Source organism: Embiotoca jacksoni, unplaced genomic scaffold (assembly GCF_022577435.1).
Source record: "Embiotoca jacksoni isolate LCO1_2020_lvr unplaced genomic scaffold, fEmbJac1.0.p SCAF_1, whole genome shotgun sequence".
Taxonomy (NCBI): domain Eukaryota; kingdom Metazoa; phylum Chordata; class Actinopteri; family Embiotocidae; genus Embiotoca; species Embiotoca jacksoni.
In genome coordinates this window covers 5,053,869-5,076,185 of record NW_027185229.1, presented here as the reverse complement: position 1 = coordinate 5,076,185, position 22,317 = coordinate 5,053,869, and the positions used below count along the sequence as shown (strand labels likewise).

Below are 22,317 nucleotides of genomic sequence, written 5' to 3'. Positions count from 1 at the left end.
CGCGTGCTGCTGCAAACAAAGGCACCCGGGTGCAGATGAAAACAAGGCCTCATTGAGAGCGCACACCGTATCTAATGTTAGCACGGTAATCCTCTCACCGGGTCTCCACTGATTCAGAGATCAGAGACAAAACGATGTTGCTTTAAACCTCACGCGGTCAAAGTTGTTTACCTCTTCGTTACCTCTGACGTCACGACACACCCCTATTTGAGGGGGCGGCCCTTTGAGTTACGAGCACCAGAGCCGACTAATCAGAGCCGGGGTACTATGAGCGTTACCAACCGCAACAAAGAAGACACGCTGAGCCCACCGGTGATTGGTTACCGTAGGGGCTGGGGGGGAAATCCCTCTTCCCCGTAGAGGTCCCATGGAGGGGGCGGTGCATAACAAAAAAGTAATGGCCATCTATTTGGGTCCTGAAGAAGAAGGGATAGCCTATTTCTCCTCGGACTACGCAGGTGCAATTGAGTTTCGTTCATGTTAGCGCGTGCGTTTGCCCGTCAGTAATACACAGCTGCTTCTCAGCCGTTTTTTTCCCGCTGGATGTTCGTCGCCCGCTGCCGCACAGCGGTTAATAAGCTGGCTGAACTTGGAGCCGCGTTTTAGGGTTAAAGCAGCCAGCTAGCCACGCTAACGTTAGCTACTACCACCGCCGCTGTGTGAGCCAACGTCTAGAAGGGCGTACGAGTTTGACGTGTTCTCCACACTCGTCTCCTCACACTTCTGAGTTTAGTGTACGCGGCGTTTCTCTCTCCTTTAAGCTACCCTATCCCTTAAGTCAACATGGAGGGGACACTTTGCAAGAGCATGAGGACGACGACGTGCGACTACTAAAGAGGATTACAAGCAACTCGGGTCTTGATGGGGAAAAGTTGAGCAAAGGTATGAAAGTCGCATGCACAGGAGGAATGTTAAAGTTGAGTTATCGTGATTTCTGTTGCTCAAGAACTCGGACAATAACACTTTAACGATGTCGTTTTGTCACGCTGTTTGCCCAAGTACTTGCCTCACTGATATATATGCTGACCACCGAGTGTGTATGTTGCTGTTGAAAATAGTTCAGCGTTACATAAACAGAGCAACTGCAGGTCAGGTACTGGGTAAGAGGCCCAATCAGTGACTTGCGACATACCATTTTTGCTTTTGTATTGAACAGGATTTAACAACTTCGGGAAAAAACTGAAGGAAGGGTTTCAAGTCTTACCTCTTGTGCAAGGGCATGCTAAAACCCCAGGTAAGACACTTTGCTTTCATGTCACACCTGGCAAATATGCACCTGTGTAAATTGTCTATACCTGAGTGGATGAACTCTAACTTTTGTTACTTTGAAATTAAATATTTCTACTCACGTTTTGTATTTCATTCACTTATTTAATGTGTAAATAAACCTCAGAGGAATAAGCTCTCTCTGGGTTAATTTAATGTGTCCTGTAAAGCTGTGACACTCAAAACACCAAAGGACCAAGACTGGACAAGAAGCTAAACTGAAAATTTGGCAATACAATCTATTTAAGTAAAGAGCATTGTTTTCTGTCCAAATGAGAACACAGTTTTTAATGGTTTACATTAAAAGTTAGATATTTACAGATATATGATCTGCTACCTGCCTTGTCACATTATGCACACTGTAATATCCCCTCCGTATTATAGTGTCTGTAAAGACATAATGAGATACTGATAAGCAGCAGTGACCTCAGCCCTACAGCGCAGAAAACTGCTCACCTGTCTTTGCTTGTACTGTACTGCTGTAATCTTTTCATGGAAGGAGTTTAAACACAACATACACCATTGCTGAGTCAAATTATTTATATTTCTACGAGCCCTTTCGTTTTTACACCACAAGCACTGACTTCAATAGTCATGGTTGAGCCATGGTTGAGCCACCAGATCATAATGACATCATTAATCACTATACGCCTCCCGTCCCTCTTTTAAGTCTGAAATTCAAACAAGCTCCATCTCCTCCCTCTCCGCTGCTCATCACTTGAAAGCCCATTTGAAGGGATGAAGTACAAGTAACAGCAAGGGGTTATATATCCCTGCCTGTTTTCCCAGTGAGCTCAAATGTTAAATGTCTCACGTCGATCCATTTCTGCTGAGAAATAGCAAATGCATGTACTGGGTGTATATGTTTGTGTATCACCTGCTTCACTGATTTAGAAAAATGAATGGCGTTTAACTTCTCAACATTTTAGCTGACATAAGATCAATAACCAAATGTGTTCCGATTTAAAATGATCTGAAAATGTACTGGCGAGTAGTGTTATTTATCCAAATGAAGACCAAGTGGGGGTGTTATTCTGATCACTTTAGTCGTAGGACGGAGCATAGATCTGTGACGGGAACCTTCAAAATGGGCCGAGTTGTAGCAGGTTGTTTATGGAGCAGTATGTCGTGGTGATGGTACAGTCCATTAGGTCTCTTATACACCGAAGTACCCTACCTCCGTCCCCCTTTTGTGACTACAGTAATTGGTTGCTTCCTCTTACATGTGACCCTATAGAAAAAAAGTGGCTGTTGGACTTAACTGTAAAGACCTACTTGTAGACCTATGTGCATGCGTGCCGTTTTCCACATATGTTCAGTTGCCTTTGAGACTAATGAAGTGTTAAATTCTCCCTAATGTCTTCAGGTCCTCAATTACCTCCTGTGGTTGATGGTTTCTAGGCCAAACACATTACACGGGTAATGTTTGTTGTATATAGAGAGCAAGCCATGCAGAAAAAATGGTTCTTGAAACGCAAAATACATGAATGTCACTGTTTGATATCGAGGGCAGTTCCTTTTTATTTCCTGTTAAATGAATCTCGGTGTGTAAATGGTTCGAATATGACATTTTAGTGTGAGTGTATATTTTTTCCACCTTTTTTTTAAATTTTTTTTTATTAGAAATACAAATGCCAGTCATTTCTTGGAGTTTACGTTTCTAATAGAAGTATTTCCTGTCAGAGAGACAGCGTTTTATGGTCGTTATATAACTTGACTTGTGGCCTAAGTGTTTCTGCACCCACCTCACCCACATGTCTGTTGTCTGTCCGGTTCTGTCCTGTTGGCTTTTAGCGCGTGTGCGTGTGCGTGTGCGTGTGTGTGTGTGTGTGTGTGTGTGAGCGCTGGAGAATGTGCATTCTGTGTCGAATTCAGCATAGACATAAACAGGACTTTCGGTGTGTGTTTGAGTGGGCCTCTCCCTGCCTCGGCTCTTTTCCCTCTCCAGAGTCCAGCAAGGGGCCCAGCATAAGGGGGCAGTGCTGCAGTCACTGCCTCTCTCTCCCCTTGCTGGCCAGTAGTGGGGCCTGGATTTCGGGGGGAGGGAGGGAGGAGGGGAGTGTACAGAGACCATAGGGTTGGACACGGGACGTGGTACCCCCACCCCACCCCCACCCCAGTTTAGCCCATCCTGTGTGGGGCACAGGTCACCTTGTCATGTGCTATTACTGCTGCTGTAACATGCTCCCTGTGATCGTAGGAAAAGAGCATGAGATAGACCCGTGGAGGCTGCGGGAGGGAGAATGAAAGAGAGGGAAGCTAAGAGACAGGACTGGACTAGTCTGCTCAGCCAGTTGTTTAGCTGCATTACAGACTCAGTTTGTCCACTTTGTTGTTCCACATTGTCTTTTTTGTCCATTGTTTTCTTTCGTCTCTCTGTTGCTGCCATTTACTGTTTTTTTTCCGAGGGAAATTTCTGAACCAAAAAAGATTTTAATTTTTTAATTTTAATAAAACTTTCAGTAATCCCAGGACCTGTTTACTTTTGATGATGCTTTTTTTTTTCTTTATCCCCAGCTTCCTCCTCCTCTACATTTACCTTTAGATCACCTTTTTTTGCTTTATTGTGAGCTTTTATGTGCTTCTATGTGTGAATGACAAGGCCATGTTTGCCTGTTGTTGCCCCGTTCTCTCTGCAGCCCGGGTCATTCCAGATCTGATTTGTTTTATGTCTCCTCTGTACTCGTAGTGACCCAGCCTGAGGTATGCAGTAAAACACATCACCTTATGTTTTCTCCCTTCTCCCTCCAACTCTCTCAACTACTTCCCTCTGTCCTCTCTCGCCCTCTTTTTTTCCTCCTTTATATCTTTCTCCCACTCTTTTGCTGTGTTTTTTTCCCCTTAAGAGAAACTTTTGGCAGCATGGAACAATTTCAGAACCATTTGTGGGATTGCGTCATGTGATGTGGATGGAGGATGCTCATTGGACTGTCATACGGGGCCGCCTCCTCGCACACAAGCGTTCCACAGCAATCCCTGTCTTTCTTCCAGTGCTGTTATAGGTCTGGATGTGATTCTGACTCTGACTCTTATGTGTTGGGATGTGGTCTGTAAGCTCATTACTGACATTCTTGGGATATGATGCCAGAGGTTTTTTATTTCCCGCTTTCCCCTTGCTCTTCTGCACGTCTGTGTGCACTTAAATTGATCCCCCCCTTGAAATGCTTTCTGGATCCTCCCCTTTACTCACTTTGTTAGATCTTGCCCTGTCCTCGATCACATTTTCATCTCAATGCCCAGGCCACTAATGGCACCACTTAATTAGGTTTGTTAGATGGTGGGCGTGGGTTGAGGGTGGGTTTTTATAATCACTTAATATTGACTTTGATGAAAGTTAATCTAACATCTGGGCTGTGCTCCAAATCTTTTCCACAGCTGAGGTCTCAGTTATGTTTTCTTCTGTAAATAGCAGGCCACCTGACAGCAAAAACCAATGACCACTCTCCTGTTTGATAATCACATACTTGTGATGCAGCTGGAAATCAAGTGGCCAGTAGAACAGAAGGAAATAAGTTACCTTATGAGTGGTACTGGACCCGTGTCATAGTCCACATTGGCACTAATCCCTGTATGAATATCTCACAGTAGCTCCCTGTAGATACATTAACTGCAGCAGGAGAACACAGATTCATGCAGGAAAACACAGATGCATACATCACTGTATTAAAACAGCGTTGCTCTTCACGCATAGAAATCATAATTTTAAAGTGTTACTACACCTCATATTAGCTCCTAACAAGTGACTCTGCTCTTCCTCAGATTTGCACCATCTGTAGTCGAGACCAAATTACGCACTGATTGACATCAAATGTCAACTAATTAGAAGGTGCAAGTAAATCAAAGGTATCCTTTAGGGACCCAGAGATGCAGATGGTGCTAACAGTTTACACTGATAAATGTGGTAGGCCTTGTGTCATTTTCTGAGGATGTTATGCAAACTTTGGTGGGATTTGCCTTCAATGCCACACTGAGTTCAGATCCAGCCAGGTGTTTATTAATAAATATTTAATCACTGGAATTTGTATGGGGTGTAGGTTAGATTTAGGTTGTAAGGATATTATGTTATATGACAAGATGTGGGCTTTCTCAGACGTGTTGATCTTAATTCAGGCCAGACCGCCAACAGCACTAGACCATTTATCTTTAGAATTGATGACTTCCCCAACTGTGGAGCATTAAGTCTTCTGCAGACAGTGTCATATCTTTAAATCCAACCTGGGACTGGTTATAATATCAGTCCCTGGATTATATGAAACATGCGTGTCATTTCAGCCATAATGTGAAAAAAATCACAGGAGGAAACGATGAGTCACTGCATGCTAAGTAGCACTTGTTCTCCCTCAGCTAGTCTGTTGGATAAAAGGAAGGGGAAACTCCCTAGCCTCTCCTCCAACTGCCACCAAAATTGGGGGGAATGTCTTTATTTTGCATCTTTCACCACCCAGTTAAAATGACATCCTGTAGTCAGTTTGTGGTACAGTGCATAATTACAGCCGGCCTCATCTCTTGCTCATCGGCCACTGCCGCCGTGTTTGTCAGACCTCCAAACTACCAGTCTACCAGTGCTCTTTGCTTTTGCCTTTCTTTTTTTTATCATTTGATTTCTCAGATAAAGTCGATGAATTACTTCTAATGTGAGGATTATTACATCGTGGAGAGAAAGGTGCAGTCAGTGCAAAAGGTGCTTCTTTTACACTGTGATCAATTCTTTTCTCAAACTTTATCTCTATAGAATCAAATAATTAATGAATTCAAATCAAGATATGCTGCTTTATCTGTTTTATATTGTTGTAATTGAAAGTCTGCTGTTGGACTGCTGGTCAGACATTTATTAATTGGGGAAATATTAATTGTCCCTAATTCCCTTGACCAACCACTAAAACTGAATAACTGTTATGGCCTTCAGTGTTAAACGAGATCTATGGTCAATTCAAACTATAAGTCAGATGATGCGAAGGTGTCCAAAACTCACATGCCCTTCAAAGCCCCGATTGGCCAGCTGTACGTTGGAGTGAAGAGCTGAAGGCATTGTACTAAACTTTACTTTCATTTTTTTTATTCAACTATTTGTGGCAGTTATCATGTGTAATAGTGTGTATCAATGTCTCCCTGGAGAGATCGTCTAAAAATGTGTGTGTCCCCCCCCTGTATAACCGTCTTTTAACTGCACCTTGTAAGTGGCCAGTTGGAACGACAAAAGACATTTGTTTCTTTTTGAGAGACCGTCACTCAGCTCATCTCGCTCACTGGGTGAGGAGGAGGGTGTGGTGATTGAACCATGTGACTAAACTCTGCTTCCAACCTCCAACATATCAGTCCCTTGAATCTTTAGGGTTCCTGCCTGAAAGAAACCTGCGTTAAGATTAAAAAAAATATCAGTTTTCACACATACAAAACAACTGGTCCTTGATTTTAAAATGGGACTGAAGGAGGACCAGCAGAAATACATCATGCCATAAATGTTATTCTAACTTGAAAAGCAAATTTATTTTTCCCCTGATCCTCCTCAAGATGAGGGCTGTCAGAGATGAGACATGTATTTATATCTAGCCCGTAATTGAAGTGGCTTATGGCAGTGTATTTTTGGCCAGCTTTTTAAATACCAAAAACAGTCTGTTTGTGTTGATCGCCTTCTTTCAGTCAGTGCTGTACTGACTGCTCCTCATATTATTTCTCCCTCATTTCCACAACCACCAGCAAGGTACAGTGGGCTGTTGTGACACAGAAAGTCACTGTGACAAAGAGGTCACCCCTCCCCTTCTTGCTGTATCTCGGTTTTTACTCCGCTGCTGCCACTTCGCTCTTCCACACTCCTCCCTGGCCTGTTTCTCTCGTGCATCCCTTTCTCCTCCTACATTACTCTCGCTGCTCGCTCCCGTGGCCTGGCATTTCCTCTCTCTGGACGCAAACAGCCATTCAAATTGCTATAGGCGGCAACTCATCGACGCTATCTGTGCAGCAAGGTGGTAATGAACACATAAGCAGAGTGAAATCATCCCGACCTGGGATGTTCTCTATAGCATTACAGAAGCTTGAGGAAATTCTGCTGCAGCAAAAACAATTAATGTTACAATGTTAAACCTGTGTTTTTTGTCCTTAAATTGAAAGCAGTGAAATCACACACGTCCTCTGTAACCACTGCTTCGAGATAAAGAGCACATTCAAAGTATTTTCCAGGAGCTGTCTCAATGATCTTAAAGTAGTTGTTCAAGAGATTTGCCTTCTTCAGCTGGTTTAAGTCATTCCTACACACACTAGTCATGCGGCTGAGATGAGCGACCCTAATTACCCCCAAATCTCCCCGTTTCACATGGGATATGGGCAATTTTCAGTGTCATTCTCTGACTACGATTGTCCTTGCTTTTTCCCCTTTTATCTCTGTTGACCTTAGAAGTAGCCTGATGTTATTGTTCCTAAATAACACCATGTTGTGTTTGATTAGATGACAGGAAACACAAAAGTAAAAAAAAAAAAAGAGGCAATCGCTAGATGTGTTTCTCTAAAGGCACAAATATTTGCTTTGTTTTTACTGCCAGATTTTCTGTTTAGAGCATAATTACATTAGAAATTATCTTTTATTTTCTAACCAAAAACCCTCTTTCTCTTTCTTTTTACTTCCTTTTTTCATGAGTCTTCCAAATTGTTTAAATATGATTAATATTACAATAAATTAACATTTCAATTACTAACTAATATTGTTACTGTTGAAGTAAGCAAACTTGCACCCCAGTAGTTCCTGGCCCAATAGAAAGTGCCACTGTGGGAGCAGAGACCATTGCAGTCAAAACATATCATGAGCTCTGATTTCCTGATTATTTTTTTTTGACAGAAAAAAAAGAAGCTCAAAAAAGTCCCAAAGGACAATAATACAAACCCTTGTTATAGACCTATACCAAAATCCATTGCTGTTTGACTGATTAATTGTGTTGAATTAATGGTTCAGGAATGAAGTTTCTGCCATGTAATACATATAAAAATGGACATATCTTTGCACTGATGCAACTACAGCACCTGCTGAATTATGAGTTTGATATTTGGCTAGCTGCTGAAAAAAAAAAAACATGACAACTTTGATGGTGCTTTGCAGCCAAACTTGGAATCAGCTGGTGCAGCTTCTCGCATGTTTGCCATGTGGAAAAGCATTCAGACTACGGTCAGATAACAAGGCCGTGTCAGGTTATTTAAATAATTACAGAAGTTACACACTGCCATCCTCCAATCATGAGACACATCAGTCCTGCTGCTGTGGGATGGCCTGTTTAATGAAGAAGAAAGAAATGACCTGATGTTCTACATTTGCTTTGTCTGTATGTGTTACTGTGGATTTCAGGAGTTGTGTGAGAGTTAGCGACGTTGTGTCACACAAAGGAGGAGCTGAGCTCTGGCAGGGTGCGATTTGGATGGCAGGGCACAGATCTCAGCCGTAGTGAGCTGTGGCCCAAATTAACGCCTTCTTTTTTTTTTGTTAACTCAAACTTGTGAAAGTTTCTTGCTTTTAGTTAACAAGTTGGCTTGATTGGGAGGTAATGAACAGTAATCACATCCTAATTAATGCTTAGCATGTTAGCCGCTTCTTGAAGAGTTTGGCTTGGAGGAGAAATTGTAGAAAAGAGTCCCTTTTTCGCCATCCATCTGTATCCTCAGTTTGTTTTTAAGATCTTATTTCTGCCAAAAATATGCTGCTTCTGTTTGCAGAGAGCAACAAATCTGTTCACCACCTGAAAGGTTTTTAGCTCCAGCACAGCAGAATTCAATAGTTGTTTCTTTCCAGTTGCTGCACTCCAAGTCTTTGAACTCATACAATCAGTGGCATAATGCAGAATGTCCCGTTTGCTGCAATAACCAATTCAAAACAAATGGAATTGATTCTCTAAAGAATGACATAGTTTAGGTTTAATGTAGAAACCTTTTACAAGTTTCTGTTGGGTGTTTTCTTATGTAAAGGATGCTTGAGCCCTCCAAATCTTTCAGAGGCGAGGCAAGATGCCGTCCTCGCATTACGAGGTGTGCGTTCTTCTTTGTGTTCGCCACCATCTTCTTTGTTTTGATGGCAAATTGCAACTATCGGAGCATTATAGCCACCTGCTGTGTTGTACAGTCCCTATATTCTAGGTATGTGTTATTGGAAAGGTCCTGAGCTTGTATGTGTACATAGGACAGCCTTGAAAATTCCCTAATAGAAGAACTCAGTCCTGGGTTAAAAATCGCAGGATGCTAGAAATCAGCACAGTCCTTCGGCGGGACTTGATGGCGTAGCGTCCTCGAAATGCAGCCGTTCAGGATCCTTCTGAAGGACACAGAGAAACGCCTGCTGTCTTCTATCACTCAGCCTTCAGATGAAAAATCCATACTAGTTTGTCCATCGTGGAGCGGGACTCATTGTGGACCTTGGAAACTAATCACACTTTTTCTGTGATTAGACTTAATGTCGCTGTAACACACAGAGCAGACTATTTTGCATCATTACCACAATGACTGATGTGATTGATGCAGCCGAGCAGCGTACACCACAATATGTATATCATTCAAGAGTGAGACATTCAGTAGAAGCCCGAAGCTGAAAACCTGTTCCCTGGCTTTGCGTGCTGAAGACTGGAATGAGTACAGATCTGGTCTTAATAACCTGATGCATTATTTAGAGCTCTCTGAATTCTACTGTGCATTTAGTGTAAGGGCCTGTCAAGGCTGAACACAATCACAGCAGACTGACTCCAGTGATCATTCGATGATATAGTAAAGTAAATGGGTATTTTGGTTTGCAGAGAGTGATGAGCGTAAATGTCTGCTTGGAGCAGGTTTCCTACGTGCAGTGGAACTGCTGTTATGCTTTATAATAAAGGTCCTTGTCACTCATACCGGTCAGACTTACATACATTACATTAAATGATAGTAGTTATAGATTTGAGGTTCTTTTGTTCGGCCTGCCAACAGAACAGATGATATTTGTTTAAATGAGCCATAGACACAGTACTCTCTCTGCTGGACCATCGAGTACTCTGTGTTGATAATGTGTCACCTCCAGATACCAGCAGGACTTATGCTTGTTTCAAGACTTTACATAAGAAATATCAGCACCACCTGACTTTTTGTCTGAAGGGACACTGCCTGACCATGATTTCTGTGTGTAGGGGTCAACCCTTTCAAATACTCACACTACCAAGTCATTTTTTATAACACACATCCCAAACAAGGTTGAAGGTTGTAACAACATAAGGAGCTTTCAACGCCATCACAGCAGGAGGCAGCAAGACTCCATAATGTCCTTGCTGATTTCTAAATCTCATCAATAATAAATTTGTCATCCTGTCACTGACTGACTGAAGACCTTACACAGAATTTGTGTTTACACACAGAATCATTTTTATTGAAGAATCATGATAGTTAAGAAGCTGCAACTTCTGTGACTGAACCAGGAAGTTTGCCAAACTCTAATTGTATTAAACAGTATGTTCATGGTGCTGTTTGGTTTGGAGAGATCCTGTTCAACTGTGTCGTAGTATATTTTAGTGCTTGCAAACAAACTCCATGTAGAGTCCTGGTCAGCAGGGAAATTCACATTATGTAGAAAACATGCAGTGTGCGTGTTTGAAATGTAAAACCTCTGCCTATTCATGTTTTCATTGCCTGGACATCGTCCCATTGTGAATGGCCTAAAGGTCTTAAATTGATGTATCCATGGATAAATCCTTGTATAACGCTGTGACAAAGAAATGTAATTGATTTAAGATGATTGATGTAAGTGCAACCTTTGTAGCCTGCCATGTCGTTCTGAAGGACCTTGAAGTCAACATGTGTACTTTGCACTGGGAAAGAAAAGGATGTGAGGAAGGCCAGGTGGGAGAAAGAAACACAAGTTGTTTACTGAGAGAAATGGGAACAACCAGCGTATAGGACACACCCTAACCTCTAGTCTGTCCCCAGAGGTTAGTTATTAACCGTAAAACAAAACGGGGTCGCCACAGTGCTCATAGAAGCTTTTACACAGTAACTACTTAGTGACAGAAAATCTTCTGCTGAATACAAATCACTTCTTTTTTTTCTCTCTTTTTTTATTTTTTATTTATACAGCTACAGTTTTTTCTAATGTGTGTTAAGAATTATTGCTCTGCTTCAAGTTTTCTTTCCATCACCTGACCGGAGTGTACTGCTTCTGCAGCGAGGCCAAACTGTCTAAAGAGGTCCTCTGTGGTCTGTTGTTTTTCAGAGCTCTGTTCGACCCATCTGCTGAATTCCCTCGACAAATATTTGCAGACATGTTTTACTATACGGTAACAGATGTATCCGAAACTCCTGGTTGAAGCATGTGGTGCCTATTCTAGCTTCTGTAGAAGCTCGAGCCGCCGCCGCTATTCGTGACGCCTGCGGCAGTACGGCAATGACTGGATCCTCTGTTGCTTTTCTTCTTTTGACCTTCCTTTTTAATAAAGAATGCACGTCCAGGAGCAGTTTGGTTGTCAGTTGTGCTGTGGACATTCACAGTTGAACCAAATAGAAAAACAAAAACAAAAACAAACAAACAAAAAAAAACATTGTCGAGACTTTTATGCAAACAGGGTGATTTTATTTTATTTTATTTATTTATTTATTTATTTTTTAATTAGACGTGAATGATGGAGAGCTCTGCCAAATTATTTTAAATTATTCAGTTGGGCCTTTACCTCATTAGCTTGTTGATTTGTCAGTTTGTTGAGGTTTGTCTTGGTTCAGTTCCCCCTCTTTCCTCCTTCTTCCTCCTCCTTCCTCCATCATTTGCTTCGCTTTCACTCTGCAGTGGAAGCAAAGAAAGAAATAAGAAAGGAGCTTTGTGAAAAGGACAGTGATTGTTTGTTTATGAGGATGCTTGCCTTGTGGTGACATGCCTTTTTTTCCCTCCCTCTCACAAGGCTGTTAAGGGAAATAGACACTCAGAGTGCTATGAAATCAAATGTAACCGAGATCCTGCATTTCTTTCTTTCTTTTTTTTTTTGGAAACGAGTGTTTTTCCACTTGATTCGTGTGGCTCCAGTTCCTCACCCCGGCACAAACACACAGGAGTTAAGTTCACGTCCAATGGGTAGTCTGGGGAGCTAAATCTGTCCTGTCTGGAAGGGACATAGTTTGGTTGGCAAGGAGACGGATGAAAAGAGATGGGAAGGTGTTTCCAGTAACCTTCATAAAATAGAAATAGATAAGATTTTTAGATATAATTTGACTTTTATTATTTTTGTTCCCTGATATGCAGGGTAATGCAACACAGAACAGATTATAATAGAACAGAAAATATCTATTAATTTACTTCAAATAATAGAACTTGGCAGGCAATTTTAGTTCTTTTCTTTTTTTTTTTTTTTTTGTGGTTGGTGGAAAAATTACAAAGTTAAGTGAACAATCCAGAAGCTGGATTCATCTTTCCTTTTATTTCCTGCTGTTTTTCCCTCCCTGTTTAGTGATGGAGCCCACGGTTGTGAGTACGTCCACTCTGGCCCCTGACGAGTTTGACAGGAACATGCCACGGATCTGCGGCGTGTGTGGTGACAAAGCCACCGGCTTCCACTTTAACGCCATGACCTGTGAGGGCTGCAAGGGATTTTTCAGGTACACAGATGCATGCACCAGTTTGTGAAGTCAAAACGGAGATAAATTCTTGTGTGCACAATAAATGCAAACACTAAGTATCCTTTGAGTAGCTGACGCTAAAGCTAAAACTACCCTGATGGAAAAAAGAAAGTACATATTGACCACGTTATTAACACATGATACAAACACGCATCTGAAATTGCTTATATAATGACCACCCACATGCTTACATACATAAAATCTAATTGCCGCCCACAGTTGGATCGGAACACACACACACACACACACACACACACACACACACACACACACACACACACACACACACACACACCACTGAAAAAAATTAGTGTTTGCACTAATGCTCAGCAGCAGGTCGAGAATACAAATGAGCTCGGTCTTATAGTTAATGCCCTGGCTGCTCTCTGCTCATTGATACAGACATGAGTTTCCAATTTAACCAAAGACAAAACTGGAGCAAGTCATGATTGTGTGAGCTTGTGTGTGTTTGATGTATCCGTCCATCTGCGTCTGTTCCTCTCACCAGTGTTGATATTCGAGGGGAGAGGAGAAAAAAAGACGGATGTTTGATAATCTCCTTCCTCGTCTCGCAGATGGCCTCCGTTTGAACTCTCGAGGAGCGTGTGTGTGTGTCTGTGTTTTTGCTCACATCTGTGTATAAATGTTCATACATACATTTCCAACACTGACTAAATCATTATGCTTTGCATCACCGTTTGGCAAGACTCATCTTTTACCCCTGGATTCCTTGGCACTCATCTATAGTTGGACTGTTTCACTCGGTACCAGGCCTGAATGACACAAATATTTATCCCCTCCAGGCCATAGTTATTATTTGTGCAAAACACTCTCAAAGGTGACGGTGTGAAATCAAAATTATTTGCAAATAGCTCTATTATAAGTATAATAACACATGTTCAGGCACAGACATAAAGCCTGGAGAAAAATGTTTAATTCCTAATAAATTCAATGAGTTCTTCGGATTTCATTTTTCTTTGCTCACGGACTTCACTGGGTTTGTATTTTAATGGGCTGTAAAATGTATGCAATTTCTTCAGGCGCAGTATGAAGCGCAAGGCCACCTTCACATGTCCCTTTAACGGCAGTTGCACCATCACCAAGGACAACAGGCGCCACTGCCAGGCATGCCGCCTCAAGCGCTGTGTGGACATTGGCATGATGAAAGAGTGTAAGTATGACAGATGACCCATATGTCTTCAGAGCATTACTTGAACCTGCCGGTATTAAATAGAGGCGTTATTTAGGTTTTGAAGGTGGATCGGAGCTCAGCCTGTTGGGCTCAGTGCTTGATTGTTATTATAAATCATGTGATTAATTAGTATACAGAGCTTGGTATAATGAGGCGGTGGTTTTTGTGGCTTAGCATGCTGAATATGTATCAATATTACATCCTGTACTGATCCAAGACCAGCTTCCCACTTAGACAATGTATACATTAATGTTTTCTACTGTGCATTAATTCCATTATATGTCATTTTTTGTTGGAAAAATACTCAATCTTGTTTCTTTTTGTTGAATGGATAGTAAGATTTACACAACTGGTGTTTGCTGTCTTGGGGGCCTACTTTCCCTCTTGTAAATATTATGCAATATTTGGACTGAGGTCAAGTTTCTCTGGGTCTTTGCCCCAATCGAGTGTTTACATGTTCTGTTTGAATTAGTGGAGCCTTCCCCACATTGTGTACAGTAAGTATACTCCATCTGAAGTTTAAACGCCTTATGCACAACCTAGGCAGGGCTCTTCTTTCCACACAGTCTTGTTTGTTTTCACAGTCTGCAGGCAATAGCAGCTCCATCTATTCTTGTTTTCTTCTAATATCCGTATATTGTCCGCGGGAGTCTTTTAAGAAAAGATCTCTTCCCTCACCAGCCGAATGTTTTTTTTCCCAGTGTTTCTGGGAATACCCCAAGAGTGGTGGTAACGACAATTTACTGTACGTGAACAGGAGCCAGTTGCGTTGCTGTTGCAAATACATCAGCATGTTGTTGAGTGAGCTCTTTCTTTCCCTTTTCTCTCTCTGTCTCTGTGAGCTAATTCAGTGGCTTGAACAACAAGGAGCGAACCTAGACAATGCGTTTAGTTGTTGTGTGCAGCAGGGGTCTCCATATGGACCCATCCCCTCCCGTTTTCTTCCTCCAGAGAATAACAACACCCCTTAACGCAACACAAAATTGACATAGCTGTCATCACAATGTAAAACACGAGTACATCTGAAACGCCTTAGAGGCGGTGTATTTTAAAACAGTTTTGATGTTGTACGTGCACTCTGCTTTTCTGGATATTTATATTTTATCCTGCAGTTGTTTCCTTGATTCTGCCTCAAGTGAGTTCTGTTCTGTTTTATTAAGGCTACTCTGACAAAAATACATTCTTTATACATGTTGTTTTGTTATGAAAGCATATTTTTTCTGTGTGCTCATAATTCTAATCGAGTCCCTCTCCCCCTTGTCTCGGCCTTCCAGTCATTCTGACAGACGAGGAAGTGCAGAGGAAGAAGGACCTGATTCAGCGGAGGAAGGATGAGGAGGCGCAGCGCGAAGCAGAACGGGAGGCGCGGCGGCCCCGACTCTCCGACGAACAGAGTCAGGTCATCTCCTCGCTGGTGGAGGCCCACCACAAGACATACGACGACTCCTACTCTGACTTTTGCCGTTTTAGGGTTTGTGTCTCATCAAATCAAATATTTCACATTTAACAACTAGTATTGACAAAATACAAAATGCCACGTTAGATTTCTGAAAAATGTTGCCATAGTCACTTCAATGGTCCCAGGAAATAAAAAATAATGACATTACTTTCAAAAGAACTCCGATTTTATGGTGCTTTTAAGTGTTTACTTGTGACAGTTATTTATTTCTTCTGAAAAAAGTCAACAGCAGAATTTTTTTTTTAACTTTTAGCACAAAAATAATCATAACCAATGGTCACTTAAATCCTTGCTCCTCCAAAGTCTGTGAATCCTGTCCCATTTTTTTCAGCAACAAAACTTCATGTTATATTTTTGAATTAGAATCTGGACGTTTTCCTGCTTGAATATGTATTCTTCTGAGATCAAACAGCTTTTCATTTTTGGTTTGTATTTTTAGTAACTGCACTCCTTACATGTGCCATTTTCTCCTGTCTAGCCTCCTGTGCGCGAAGGCCCAGTGACACGAAGCGCGAGCAGAGCAGCCTCTCTTCACTCCCTGTCTGATGCCTCCTCTGACTCCTTCAGTCACTCTCCAGGTAAACGACACACACTTCACGTAAGATCAAGTGAAGACGGCGACTGCTTAGTGCAGGGGTGGCCAACCAGTCAGAGACTAAGAGCCACATTTTTTACTGTGTTACCGCAAAGAGCCACATCATACACATGGGCACACATGAACATCACCCCATCCCTTCCTCTTACACACACACCTCTGCTCAGCCAAATTTATTGTGTGACATTATCATGTCACACACCAACATGATAATGACAGAAATTGACTCCTACAGTACTAAGACCACAGGCCAGTCATTTTCAACAATGAACATTGTGTGCACTGTCTCACACACACAAACTCTCAGTTCAACAAAGTCCACAAACAAAAACATAATAATTTACAATAGCGTTTTTCACTTACTATGCATGTTGCTTAGTGCGACTTCTGGCATTCCTTGCCTTGAACAATCCTCTTCAAATCTGGCTTGTATTCTGTTGTTGCCACTCAAAGCAATTCTTTCACATGGGTGTCAGTCAGAACAGATCGATGCTTTGATTTCACGTGTTTCAGGGTAGAAAACACAGACTCGCAGACGTATGTTGACCCAAACATTGACAGTATCTTAAGCGCAGCCCGTTTGACATTGGGGTATTTTTCCATTGGCACACTTTCCCAGAACTCAATGGTCCCTTCACTTAAAGCAGGTTTCAGTTGGTCCTCCTCACAAAGATCAATCATCTCCAACTCAGCCGCGGCCTCATCTGTGACTAGCGGGGCTTTCAAACAGTCCGTCTCCGCATTAAATGGGTCAACGAGGAACGTAATCTGTGGCCTTTTCAGTTGTAGATCACGGAACCGGATGACAAAGCTTTCGTGCAGGTTTTCAACCAGTGTTGCATATCTGGCTCTTTGCTTATTCAGGGCGACACTGGTGACTTGCCCGCTGGCTTTTAGCAGAGTGGGAAAATGCGTTAAATCTCCCTTTTGAATATGCGCCTTGAACAGCTTCAGTTTGTTGACAAACGCAAACACACTTTGCACCAGGTCAGGCAGCATTTTTAACTTACCCTGCAGGGTCAGGTTCAGTCTGTCCAAGTGACACAGCATGTCGACCAAAAAGGCCAGATCCATAATCCACTCGACGTCCGAGAGCTCGGGATAGTCCTTGTCCTTCTCTTCCATGAACAGTTTCACGGCATCCAAAAGCTCAAAGAAGCGAGCGAGCACCTTGCCTTTTGACAGCCACCTCACAGTGCAGTGCAGCGGCAGGTCACCTGGAAGTCCTTGGTCCAGCTCAGCGATGAGATTCTTGAATTGCCTGTGGTTAAGCGCATGTGTGCGGATGTAGTTGACGATTTCCATCACAGGCTTCATGACGTTGTCTAAATTCAATGATTTAGATACGAGTTGCTCCCTGTGGATGATGCAGTGGAAATTCCAAAACTCGGGAAATGTTTGGTCAGCTTTGCACAGCCCCACAAGTCCGTTCACAGATCCGATCATGGCTGACGCTCCATCCGTGGCTATTGCAGTTAGCTTCGGTATGGGCAGATTTGCTTTCGCAAATGCAGCCATCATTGTTTCTTTCACATCTATGCCACGGGTTCTGTCTTTTAATGGCACAACATCAAGGAGTTCTTCTTTGATCACACAATCTTTTGACACAGACCGTGCAAATATTGCCAGCTGAGGCTTGTCTTGTACGTCACAACTCTCATCCAATGCGACACTAAAATACCCACATGCTTGAAGGTCAGAGTGCAACTGTGATTCAATAGCCGTGTTAATGTCCGATATTCTGTGTTCAACAGTGTGGCGGGACAGTTGGATGTCTGATACCATCCGTTTTAGTTTGTCGTTTTCAGGAGACAAGATTTCAACAACGTCACTGAGGCATTTTTTAACGAACTCCCCTTCATTGTATGGCTTTTTAGCCCGTGCAATGTTCCAAGCCAGTTGATACGATGCAAGCGTGACAGTCTCTGAGTGCTTCGTAATTTTTTGGAAAAACTGTACCTGCTTTTCTGCCTGACTTTTCAAAGTGTCCAACTTGTGCTTGCGAAGTTCAGTCCCTTTTGGAAATCCCTGGTCGATGTTAGCATGGAGTGAGCTGAAGTGGCGCTGAAGATTTGAAGCTTTGAAATGCGCTAATGACGTCTGACATATCAGGCAGAATGGCTTGCCATTACGTTCAACAAAAAAATATAAACTTTCCCACTCTGTTAAAAACGTCATGTGTTCATCTTCATATTTTCGTTTAGCTGTGCATTTTTTCCCTGCCATTTTGAGAGCGAAATTGACACTAATTGTTTACTCGAATGGGTTTGCCCCTCCTGCTTTGCGGAATTTCACCTCATGCGCATGCGCGTTTGACGAAAATACCATATTGAACTCAAGCGAAGCGAACACGCACAAAAAAAAAACCACAAACACAAATGTTGATATGAACGTAAAAGAGCCGCATGAAACCAGGCAAAGAGCCGCATGCGGCTCGGGAGCCACGGGTTGGCCACCCCTGGCTTAGTGATTTAATTAAAGGTTGTTGTTGTTTTTTTTCAGCAGCTTTGCCCTTTCTTATAAATCTTCTAACTCTCGTGATCAGCAGACACGTTTTGAGAAAAGTAATACTAGGAGTTAACACTTGACCTAAAATGGTTCCATTTTCCAGTTCACTTGTTTGCATGATGGCTTATATAATCTGTTAGGCTGCTTTACTGAGAATCCAGTGGAAATCCTGTGAATAAACCTGTATCCTGCAGACACCTGACTCTTACTAGTAAACATCAGTTCATCAATGCAGCCATCACTAATGGAGTGAGCACAGCGAGGGACACGGTCACGTGACCTCCCGCCAACACTCAGCCGAGACAAATAACTCCCAAGATCCCCGGCTAGCTCTGCACGTGTCACATGTTGTCCAAGCTGTCATTTAAGATTCCTCTCACTTCTACTGACCTGACGCGCATGTATTTTAAGATGATCCTTTCTGTCAACAAGCCCTCTCTATTCCAGAGTGTATTTTATAGAGAAAATGTCTGAAATGATCAAATGCACCATGTTAACTATTTTCTTTCCCTTTGCTCTCTCCTGTCCTCTGATCTGCTCTCTTTATTGCGGTCACTGCAGAGTCAGTCGACACCAAAATGAACTTCAACAACCTGCTGATGATGTACCAGGAGCAGGGCAGCAGCCCAGACTCCAGTGAGGAGGAGGGCTCCAGCTTCTCTATGCTGCCCCACCTGGCTGACCTGGTCTCCTATAGTATCCAGAAGGTCATTGGCTTTGCCAAGATGATCCCTGGGTTCAGGTGTGTGTGCATGTCAGGAGCGTCTGTCTGTCACAGTGGTCCTGCTGACAATCAGGAGAATTTGACTCATAGGCCTTTAAGCTGGCCAAAAAAAGGATCTTGCTAAGCACAGTATATGATGATCTTCATAAGATTGTAAGAAAATATTTTTTAAATTAGAAATAATATATAAAGAACTCCATGAATATGCAAGATTGACGTGTTGCCAATTTTGTTTTCAGTCTTGCAGGATTGTTTGCGATGCACTTTGACTTTGTCTTTTTTATTTAGCAGTCTATTGTTAATCATGGCTTACATACATGTTTTTGTCTGCAGAAAACCCTCTGATTATCTGATTGTTTTTTTCTTAGTTTGTTTGCATGAGAATTGTCCTGCTTATTGAACCAAATGTTAAATTCTTACGAAATCAAGTCCTTGCCTAAATTTAGTTTTGAAACTCCTCCTCTAATGTTTTTTATTTACTGCGTGACTCTTTACCTAAATGTGTGTTGAAGGCTTTGTACACCAACTTGTTTTAGTTTTTTTATTAGTTGTGCCATGATGATGGCTGCGGTCTAAAGGCCACAGATTACTGGCCGGCTATGTGTTACAGATACAGGCCAACTCATTAAAAAACAAATCTAAATACATAGTGTTGTTCCTTAACTGGATGAGGTTTTATATGTGCCATGTTCATGTCAGTGTGAAATCTGGTCCTTGAATTATAGTATAGCATAGTATAGTATAGTATATTAGTCGGTGAGTGCCTGACTTTAGAGGAAGACACTCCTGTGTTCCACGTACACCCACAGATTGCGTATCCGACGATGACCCAGTTATTTTAAGACTACGTGATATACAGAAACAGAAAAGATGTAGATCGAGAGTACAACATGTTAACCCCAAAGTCAAGGCTGAGACCAGTCGGGGCCTGTATTTCCTGAAAGTTGTGGCAATGAGTGATGGACATGACGGATCACCTTTGGAATGTTTGTCCACTTACGATTTGCTCTCTAATCCCTGAAAAGCAGAGCCCAGACCTCCCCTGAAGAGCTGCAGGTTTCAGCTCATGTCTCCTGCAGTTCACTTGTTTCATTTCACAACATGTGAAGACATTTAACATACTAGATGAAGGATTTTAATTGTGACAATTTAAAACATCAATTTGACTCATGTGTGTCCTACACACAGCAGGAGGAAGCAAACAGAGTAATTATTGGATGTTTTTGTTCTTCCCGCATGCTATATTACTGATAAACGTTGAAGACTGTGAATGGCCTTGAACACGTACCCATTAAACCACTGATAAGAAGAATCCTTTGAAAAGATTTATACAAGCGCTAAACATATTCCAGATATAAACACACTGTGTGGGCAGGGACTTGGTTTTACACATTCAACACTAAATTATTAACCTGATTTAAGGACTATTTGTTTATTTGTTTACTTGTTGTGGAACATAATGGATGATTTCTTTCCATGCAGGGAGCTGACTGCAGAGGACCAGATTGCTCTGCTCAAGTCCAGCGCCATTGAGGTGATCATGCTGCGCTCAAATCAGAGCTTCAACCTGGAAGACATGTCCTGGAGCTGTGGGGCGCCTGACTTTAAATACCAGATCAGTGATGTCACCAAAGGTCAGTCTGATCGCTGCCATGTCTGTAGGTTGAGTGCTGTGAAGACAAGCCGTTGTGCGGTCAACTCAGTTTTCTCAGCTGACAGTTGAAGAAAAGCTGTGCATGTTACACATTAACACTTCGCACTTGAAGGAAACAGGCCGCTGTTGAGCAGGTAACAGTATCATTAGTGTGGGAGTACAGATAAGCTTACCGGCCTGTGTACACACCCAAAGACAAAAAGATGCAAAATCAGTCCTACATATCTGCAGAAGCCCCTGTGGGCATGACTTTCATTTGCCTTTTTAAAAAAGACCCCGTATTTCTGGGATCAAGCAAAGAATGTCCCTCATGACCTGCTCACCACACAGAACAAGCTCTGTCTGAAGCAGGACGAGAAGCACTCTTGTGCTCTTCTTAAAATATTTCTGAATAGTTGACATCAACATGACTGGAATATAGATGTGTATTTGAATGCAGTAATCAATAGTGCATGTGTTTTGAACTCGTCCACATGGACTCTTGTCTCTGAAAGCTTCACCATGGCAGTCACAGCAACAATTACACGTTTTTCACCCACTCTTTAAAATCCATGTTTTCTTAACCCAAGTAAACTGTACAAGACCATTGCCACAAAAAATGCACCATAAGAATAAGAAAGTTGTTTAATTCTGTTGAATTAAATAATTAGCGGAAACAACTGATTTCACAAATCATTTGGTGCAAAGTTGTTCTGTGCTACAGGCACCATCAGGCAAGTGCTCGGAAAGCAGTGATGTTCAATACACAACCCAGCTATAAAAATCAAATAAAGGAGGTTCACTCATAATGATCAGTGAAAACATGTGATCAGGATTGTATTGCTTCTCATTGACACACCTTCAGAGGAGCCGATCCCCTAAGAAATAACATGCACACGTATTCAAATTAAAATTTGTTTATTAAACAAAGCTGACAGCCAGTAATTCTTAGTGAAAACAAACCCAAGAATGCACAGCATGCAAAAAAACAAAAAAAACAAATCTTCACAGCTGATTCCAACAGGCAACATGAAATATTAATGAGTGAGAGGGATGGTAACGTGCCCTCGAGGGCTTTACTTCTGTGACAGCGTGGAGCTGCACAGATTGTAATCATGTGTTGATCTTCTCTAGCGGGCCACACTCTGGAGCTGTTGGAGCCGCTGGTAAAGTTCCAGGTGGGCCTGAAGAAGCTCAACCTGCACGAGGAGGAACATGTGCTGCTGATGGCCATCTGTCTGCTTTCTCCAGGTACTGAAGGCCTGACTGTGTGAGGGGGTGAGGGGGGGAGGATGTACAGGGGTCATCATGAATTGTTGATGGTCGATTTCGTTTGCTTTTTTTT

General features: G+C 42.2%; 1 protein-coding gene across 2 annotated transcripts in view; it reads left to right on the top strand.

Moving 5' to 3' along the window:
- The first annotated feature begins 408 nt into the window (after positions 1-408).
- Positions 409-22,317, top strand: part of LOC138203139 (vitamin D3 receptor B) — a 28,236-nt gene continuing 6,327 nt past the window's right edge. Inside the window, exons 1-9 of one of the 2 annotated variants that reach the window (XM_069157782.1) lie at positions 409-882; positions 1,157-1,234; positions 12,693-12,840; positions 13,902-14,032; positions 15,328-15,524; positions 15,991-16,090; positions 19,177-19,357; positions 20,822-20,973; positions 22,107-22,223. In XM_069157782.1, the coding sequence (XP_069013883.1) occupies positions 12,695-12,840; positions 13,902-14,032; positions 15,328-15,524; positions 15,991-16,090; positions 19,177-19,357; positions 20,822-20,973; positions 22,107-22,223 (1,024 nt within the window). In that variant the 5' untranslated portion in view covers positions 409-882; positions 1,157-1,234; positions 12,693-12,694. The remainder of the gene's footprint in view (positions 883-1,156; positions 1,235-12,692; positions 12,841-13,901; positions 14,033-15,327; positions 15,525-15,990; positions 16,091-19,176; positions 19,358-20,821; positions 20,974-22,106; positions 22,224-22,317) is intronic. The other variant, XM_069157793.1, reaches the window with a different exon arrangement.